Below are 8,837 nucleotides of genomic sequence, written 5' to 3'. Positions count from 1 at the left end.
TGCTCATATTCATTTGATTAGCCCCTTTTAGGGGCCGCAAAAATTAAAAATAGAAATACTTTTAAACATCTTCTCCTACAGAACTTATTGATGGATGATCACCAAACTTTGTCTGTAGCATTTTTGGGTAATCTTTTATCAAGTTTGCTCATATTCATTTGATTGGCCCCATTTTAGGGGCTGCTTAAGCTAAAAATAGAAAAAGCTTTTAACATCTTCTACTTCAGAACCAATTGATGGATATTCACCAAATTTTGTTTGTAGCATTCTTGGGTACTCTTTTATCAAGTTTGCTTATATTTATTAGATTAGGCCCTTTTAGGGGCCACTAGAGCTGAAAATAGAAAAAACCTTCGAACATCGTTTCCTACTGAAATAATTGAAAGATGAACACCAAACTTTGTAATATTCTTAGGTAGTTTTTTATCAAGTTTGCTCATATTAATTTGATTAGCTTGGTTTAAGCAAAGCTTAGATACCTCAGGTCATTGCATTTTTTTCAAATTATTGTTTAAACATATTCTATGCTCAAATTTAATATTAAAATATATATATACATTCTTACACTGAAAAGCAGTTGTTTCTGGTGAGCGACTCGGGGCCATCATGGCCCTTTTGTTTTTCATCTAATTAAAACATGACGCTATGCTTTCAGGCTGACACGGGTTCATATGGACGAGTTTCGTATTCCAAGCGAACAACTGAGAAAAGGAATGCTGCCGGGAGCCAAATTAGACGTTTTCTTCCCAGGATTTCCTACGCTAAAACATATTCCACATCATGTATGTCCTATAAGTTTTACATCTTCAGATAATATGTAGCACTTTGATCATTTATTGCATTTTAGATTTATCACTTACTTCACTAGACGTTAGTGTAGAGTTCTTAAGATTCTCACTAAGGTGCAGGCATCCATTGCTAAGTGGTCAAAGTCACTGCTTATCAAGCGAAGGCATTAAATTTTTTTCTACCTTATTAGCTTGGCAAAGGTCTGTGGTTCTACTCTTCTTCTTGGGCAGAAATGAAAATAAAAGCAAAAGTTTCTTAAATATTTAAGACATCACGATTTCATAGTTTACATACATATAAAATGAATAAGGTTGGGAAAAATAGATCGAAAAAACTTTCAAGAAATAAAAACAACTGTACTGCAAAGGTTGTAAGAGCACTTCTATTCATTTATGACGTCAAACCTTCGTGTTAAAGTGTTTGTTAAAGTTTGACATCACATGTCCATTAACAGGTCCATTAACAGAACACTTGCCATAAAGAATGAGAATAAGATACATGTAACTTTTCGTTGGCAAAAGTGCCAAATAAAACCACATACTTTATGTGTCTCACATGGTGAAATAATAGCTTAACTTGAAACAGGAAAAGTGATGGTATAGTATTAGTATTACAAAAAAGGAAATTAAGATTTCAGAAATAAATAGTGGTATAGTACTTGTGTTGAGTAAATTTGGTCAACTATTACACAAAGAGGTAATTAAACATAAATTACAGGCTGAGTTAAGTAAAGAGGGGGTAAAGGTGTTCCAGATGAACAGTCGAGGGTACAATACCATGCTGTACATTGAACAAGAAGAGGAAGAACCTGTAAGTATACAAGTTATAAATCATTCTTCTTAGATTTGGTGGTGTTCAACCTCATGAAATTGGTGAGAGAATAGATAAATGAAATACTGTTGATGAGTTTAAATTAACCTTTGCCACAATAATACTGTATATCTGAAATAGATTAGTCCATCTTTCAATCTAAATTTATTACAGTAAAAACTCTGAAAACCGGACCCTCTGAAAACCGGAATCCTCTGAAAACCGGACCATTTCAGAAGTCCCATATTTTCTCCTTATATGTTCATTGAAAAAAATAAAAGATAAAAATAAAAAGAAAAAAAATCCTCTGAATACCGGAACCTCTGAATTCCGAAAACCGGACGCTTTTCTGTGGCTTCTGATGCTTAACATGCATAAAAAATCCTCTGATAACCGGACAGCAATTTTAAGTGTCAACTTTCTGTGTATTTTAGAGGGTAGCAAGACACCTCACCCCCCAGACGCTTCACCCCTCAAATTTTGAAGACACTTCACCCCTTAAGACACTTCACCCCCCAAAATCAGTAAGACACTTCACCCCTCATCCAATTTTTTTCTATAAAGTAAATAAAACAAGTTGGTCAACAACAAAATGCTTATATCTGTTTATATTTATTATTTTTAGTATTATTTGATTAAAATTTTTGCTTATTACCTTTATTTTTACTTAAAGTTTAAAGCTGAATAGGTTAATTGGTTGTATTGCCAAATTATGATATATCAAAATATAGTAAATATAAATTATTTATCATCATTATCAGACACAATAATCCTGCATTTAATACAAAGATCATTCATAATGTCATTTATTAAACAAATAAATAGCACCACATATGTAAATTAAGCACAAGGTTAAAGCACAAACCATCACCAAATGAACATAACTCAATGGTTATTATATGGTAAGGATCAAACTGAAAACAAACTTAAGTACCAAAACTTCAAGAATTAAATCAAATCAAAATTTATTAGACAATGGGTTAAAACAATAAACATACTCAATCACTATTGAATGTATTTAACATATTCTACATAAATAATTGGCATAATTGTTAAACACAAAATAAAAAAATGAGGGGTGAAGTGTCTCAATCAAATTTCTTAAAATGAGGGGTGAACTGTCTGAGGGGTGAAGTGTCTGCAAAAAAGGGCCTAGGGTGAAGTGTCTGGGGGGTGAAGTGTCTGTAAGCCTTTTAGAGTATATTAAAACATAATCTAAACAGGTGACATGTTCAATTACCAGTTAATGATCACCTTTTTTATCAATGCAGGTGTGAAAACACTTGTTAGTGTTTGTTAATTTCTTATTGGCAATTAAATTATAGCTCTTTCATTATAATTGTGCCTTTCCCTGTATAGGTATGTTTTTTTATGCCCCCACAATGTGGGAGCATATAGCGTTGCACTTGTCCGTCCGTCAGTCCGTCCGTACATCCCGAAATCTTGTGAACGCAACTCCTCTTAAACCGGATGGCAGATTTTGCTTAAACTTACAGGGATGAACAACCTTAATGTGTAGATGGTAGTAAAGGAAGGAATTTTCGCTGCGACCAAATTTAACAGAATTATGGCCCTTTGTTGATTTTTTCACTAGATACTATGTAGAAATTTTGTGAACGCAACTCCTCTTAAACCGGATGGCAAGATTTTGCTTAAACTTACAGGGATGAACAACCTAAATGTGTAGATGGTAGTTAAAGGAATGAATTTTTGCTGCGACCAAAATTTAACAGAATTATGGCCCTTTGTTTGATTTTTTCACTAGATACTATGTAGAAATTTTGTGACGCAACTCCTCTTAAACCGGATGGCAGATTTTGCTTAAACTTACAGGGATGAACAACCTTAAGGTGTAGATGGTAGTAAAGGAAGGAATTTTTGCTGCGACCAAATTTAAAAGAATTAATGGCCCTTTGTTGATTTTTTCAACTTATATACTATGTAGAAATTTTGTGAACGCAACTCCTCTTAAACCGGATGGCAGATTTTGCTTAAACTTACAGGGATGAACAACCTTAATGTGTAGATGGCAGTAAAGGAAGGAATTTTTCCTGCTACCAAATTTAACAGAATTATGGCCCTTTGTTGATTTTTTCACTATATACTATGTAGAAATTTTGTGAACGCAACTCCTCTTAAACCGGATGGCAGATTTTGCTTAAACTTCCAGGGATGAACAACCCTAATGTGTAGATGGCAGTAAAGGAAGGAATTTTTGCTGCAACCAAATTTAACAGAATTATGGCCCTTTGTTGATTTTTTAGCTCGACTATGCGAAGTATATGGAGAGCTGTCCTACTCGCCCCGGCGACGGCGTCCGCGTCCAGATTTTGGATTAAAGTTTTGGTGCAGTAAAATATTTTTCACTATAACTTTGTCATTTCTTAAGGTATCAACTTCAAACTTCAAATATATGTTCCTTATCATCAACCACATATTATGTGACAAGGTTCATAACTCTAGCACGAATATTTTCAGATTTATCTCCCCTTGAACTTAGAATTTTCCTTAAAAAATACTATTTTTTACTGATACTTCTTTATTTCTTAAGGGATCAACCTCATACTTCAAATATATGTACCTTATCATCATCCCCGTCTTATGTGACAAGGTTCATAACTCTAGCACCAATATTTTCAGATTTATCTCCCCTTGAACTTAGAATTTTCCTCAAAAAATACTATTTATTCTTTATTTCTTAAGGGATCAACCTCATACTTCAAATATATTTACGTTATCATCATCCCCATCTTATGTGACAAGGTTCATAACTCTAGCACCAATATTTTCAGATTTATCTCCCTTTGAACTTAGAATTTTCCATACAAAATATTATTTTTTACACTAACTTATTTATTTCTAAAGGGATCAACTTCATACTTCAAATATATTTACCTTATCATCATCCACATCTTATGTGACAAGGTTCATAACTCTAGCACCAATATTGCAAGAATTATCTCCCCATAAACTTAGATTAATTTACTAGAAAAATGTTATTTTTTATTTTAACTTTTTTTTTTTAAACGTATCTACCTCAAACTTCAAATACTTATTCCTTATCATCAATTACATTTTATGTGACAATGTTCATAACTCTTGAAGCAATATTTACAGATTTATCTCTCTTTGAACTTAGGATTTTCTTTAAGAAATATAATAACTTCTTTATTTTTTAAGGTATTACTTCAAACTTCAAATATATATTTCTTATCATTACACAAATGTTGTGTGGCAAGGTCCATAACTCTAGCATTTGACTATTTCTAGAATTATTCACCTTGATCTTGGAATTTATGTTAACAAATGTTATTTTTTTACTATAACTTAATACATAATTATACATAATTGATTTTTCTTTCATAGTTTTGTCCTCCTTACTGCGACCAGTATTTTATTAGTCAAGCTTCGCTGTCTCCTGTGACAGCTCTTGTTCATTATATTCTATGTGAAATTTTGTGAACGCAACTCCTCTTAAACCGGATGGCAGATTTTGCTTAAACTTCCAGGGATGAACAACCTTAATGTGTAGATGGTAGTAAAGGAAGGAATTTTTGCTGCGACCAAATTTAACAGAATTATGGCCCTTTGTTGATTTTTAGTTTTCAACTTGTGGCACATGTAGTCCAAAAAATATTTGACCTAGAGTCATAAGATTGACAGAACAGTGGCGTGTGGGGGCATCCGTGTCCTATGGACACATTTCTAGTTCTAAATGTTTTTTATTTGTTGTGTGTTTTTTCTTCTTTAAATATAAAATGTCTAAAAGAATTAGAAATTTTTGTAAAATGATTCCTATTTGCTAAAACTTTTGATCTGTGTTTGGATATTTATTATATGCAAGAATAGTAAAACTAAATTCCATTAATTACATATTTCAAAAGCCAATTAAAAAGATTTTTTTCAGACAATGTGTTGTTTTAATTTCTGATTTTCTGAATTATATTCAAGGATTTGCATAATAAAATTACTTAAGACATTTATTGCTAAAAGAAATTAAAATATGACTTAGACAAAAATGTTAAAAAGTAAATACAAAATGTTTTAACAAAGTCATTGTTCAAACACATTATAATTATCAATAAATGTATAAAACCTCTGAAAACCGGAATCCTCTGAAAACCGGACTTTTGGTCAAGTCCGGAGAGGGTCCGGTTTTCAGAGTTTTTACTGTAGTAGTTAATTATTAGTAGAAAGAGGATATTGAGCCTCTGGCAAACAAAATATCGTTTTATTTAAAGAGTTCAACAAATTCTGTAATGAACCTACAGGAATATAACATTTAGCAGGACTTTAACGCAAATAATGTCATGTTAAAGTTAATGCATAGAGTTGCAAAATTGGCATGGGTATGTGATAAACTTTGTTAATGTATTAGATTAAAGACTGTTCATAATAGTTTATTTTCACTTGTCACATTAGATAATACAACTTAATTTCTCAATTTGTCTTGTGGAGTAATATTTTTCCCTGTGAATTACAAATAACAACATTATATTCTTTTTTTTTCATGTAGGACATAGACAAAGTAGCAAAGGAATATTTAGGAAGAGAAATCTATGTTGGTTGGCCACATATGTATGAGGCTAAAGTTATTGCAGTCAGTAACAGTGAATACAGGTAAAACAATTGTAAACTTGATCCATGTACTAAAGCAGCATACCTCCAGATTCATGCCAGTTTTTATGAAAATTTTAAAATGTATTAAAATGCTACATGTAAATATTGTCTGGTGAACAAAGAAACAAGTAACATTGCAAAACCATGTTTCCTTGTTGTAAACAACTACAAAAATAAGGTTGAAATGACCTTGACCTTGAGCGTTAAATGACATTGATCATCAAGGTTAAATTATTAATTAAGTTTTGGTAAAATTGTTGTTATTTTGTTATTTATGTACAGATTTGATTTATATGTGGACAAAACAACACTTGAACAACAAATGAACATGTTGAATACTTTAGATTAGAACTTGACCGTCAAATGATTGAAGTCTGTTGATACTTTCTTAAATTTGTCATTTATTTATGGAAATGATTCATACTTGCACAAAAAAAAAGAAATAGGACTAGACAGACATATGTAAAAATGAAAAAAAACAACAACAAGAACTGGTCCTATACTGGCAGCCAGGGCTTTAACAAATTCAGTTTCAGTGGAGTAAAGGTAAACATATTCTCATTCAGTTACACACAAGAGGAACCAGCTGGCGGTAAAGGTAAAGCTGGGAACCATCGACCACAGATCAAAAGAGAACAGATAGATGAAAGTACTTATACAATATACTCAAAGGAAATCAGCACTATTGCTGAAAGGTTGGTTTGTTATCTCATGTTTTGTAGAAAAAGTTAGGCTATTATAATCGCTGCAGTGGCATTGTTGTCATAGTGCAAAATCTTTAATGTAGCCCATTATTCAAATATTTTAAAATTTATCAACATGAAATACATAATGTGTACTGTGATGATGCTTAAAATTCTGCCTTGAAAACTTCGAGAAGAGCTTATATTGCCTTTTATGGGTCTTTACCCGAAAGTGACATTGATTTGTCTGCAGTTTCTCCAGTGTGTTCATGTTTTTATCTGTGTCAAAGTGGTGTCCATCTTTGCCACATTAAAATGCTTGTTATAAAGGTCATCTGTAAGATTTGATTTAACCAGAATCACTGTCACTAGGTCACTGCTCTATACTTTTATCAGGAAATTCTCAAAAAAATTAAAAACTTGTGTTGACTTGCATTTGATATTTACTGGACTAATTTCTGTTTCAGGTATAAAGACAGACTGGGAATAGTCATTGGTGACACACATATTTTACTGAGGGCCTTACCTATGACTGGCAGAAAGTAAGATATTTGTTACGAAACAGTTCTAGAAATATAAATTAGGCAGTATACTGAATGACAATTCTTCTTCATATAGCTTTGAGTTTTAACATAACACTATTCATTAACACAGAAATAGGAAAATGATAATATTGTCTTATATTTTTAAGAATAAGTATTATATACATTGTATTTCATACTGGTAGTATAGTCTTTGTATTTCTTTGAACAAGGATGATATAACTGTAACTTGGATGTATATTTCCATGACAGGTATATATTCAGTTCTCATGGCAGAGTAACTATGGATAAACAGTTTGGAAAGTTACCTGTGGCATTTGCTAAACAAGCCACAGTAAAGGTAAGATAATTTTCATGAGGGCCACATTAAATTGATCTTTTGTTATTTGGATCATGCATCACTCTGTTTTGTAGGCTTTAAAAAAAATGTTTTGTTTCAAACCACTCATGAAAAACTAAAGCAGACCTGAAAATTAGAAATATTTGTGCCACAAGTGAAACTTTACTCTAATGAAGTAGATAAGCATTTTACAATAGGTTTTTATATGCCCGAAAATTTTTTGGGCATATTATGTTATACCCCTTTGCATCTGTCCATTTGTCCGTCCGTTAGCAATTTGGTTTCCTTAAGTTCCATTTGGCCCACAATATTCAAACTTCATAGGATGATTGACTGTATTGGGTAGAAGACCCCTATTGATTTTGGGGTCACATGGTCAAAGGTAAAGGTCACTATTACCTTTAAACTGAAAACAGTTTCCGGAGCATAACTTAAGTTCCATTTGGCCATCAGTGTTCAAACTTCATAGGATGATTGTCCATGTTGGGTAGAAGGAAGACCCTTATTGATTTTGGGGTCACAAGGTCAAAGGTCAAGGTCACTATTACCTTAAAACTGAAAACAGTTTCAGGAGCATAACTTAAGTTACATTTGGCGCACAGTGTTCAAACTTCATAGGATGATTGTCCATATTAGTTAGAAGACCCCTATCGATTTTGGGGTCACAAGGTCAATGGTCAAGGTCACTATTACCTTAAAACTGAAAACAGTTTCCGGAGCACACGTTAATTCCATTTTGCCCACAATATTCAAACTTCATAAGAGGATTGCTATTTGAAGGAAGTAATACTTTATTTAATTCCCATGTCTTACAAATGCTTCATCCTTACTGAGAAAAAAAAACAACACTTTCGGGCATATAATGCTCCACCTAGCAGCGCTCTTGTTAATCTTCAATTGTAATTAAGCATGTTTTAGATTCTGTTAGCCCTTTGGAATTGGCATCAATATTTTCTCACCATACTATTATACATCCAAATTTATTGGATTAACTGAATTCAATCTAATAATATTGAAGCTGTCCATATTCTTGTTGTTAAGGTCGATGACTTC

At 32.4% G+C, this 8,837-nt stretch overlaps 1 protein-coding gene across 1 annotated transcript in view; it reads left to right on the top strand.

The window, feature by feature from the left end:
- Positions 1-655: 655 nt before the first annotated feature.
- Positions 656-8,837, top strand: part of LOC132731020 (5'-3' exoribonuclease 1-like) — a gene marked incomplete at its 5' end in the record, with an annotated part of 33,870 nt that continues 25,688 nt past the window's right edge. The window contains 6 exons of the mRNA XM_060717120.1: positions 656-782; positions 1,507-1,599; positions 6,116-6,219; positions 6,786-6,914; positions 7,370-7,444; positions 7,697-7,784. Of these exons, the coding sequence (XP_060573103.1) occupies positions 656-782; positions 1,507-1,599; positions 6,116-6,219; positions 6,786-6,914; positions 7,370-7,444; positions 7,697-7,784 (616 nt within the window). The remainder of the gene's footprint in view (positions 783-1,506; positions 1,600-6,115; positions 6,220-6,785; positions 6,915-7,369; positions 7,445-7,696; positions 7,785-8,837) is intronic.

Source organism: Ruditapes philippinarum, unplaced genomic scaffold (genome assembly GCF_026571515.1).
Source record: "Ruditapes philippinarum isolate M1 unplaced genomic scaffold, ASM2657151v2 ctg2919_1_1_1_1, whole genome shotgun sequence".
Classification (NCBI taxonomy): domain Eukaryota; kingdom Metazoa; phylum Mollusca; class Bivalvia; order Venerida; family Veneridae; genus Ruditapes; species Ruditapes philippinarum.
Note: the sequence above shows the minus strand (reverse complement) of the source record. Positions and strands in the feature narration are given on the sequence as shown.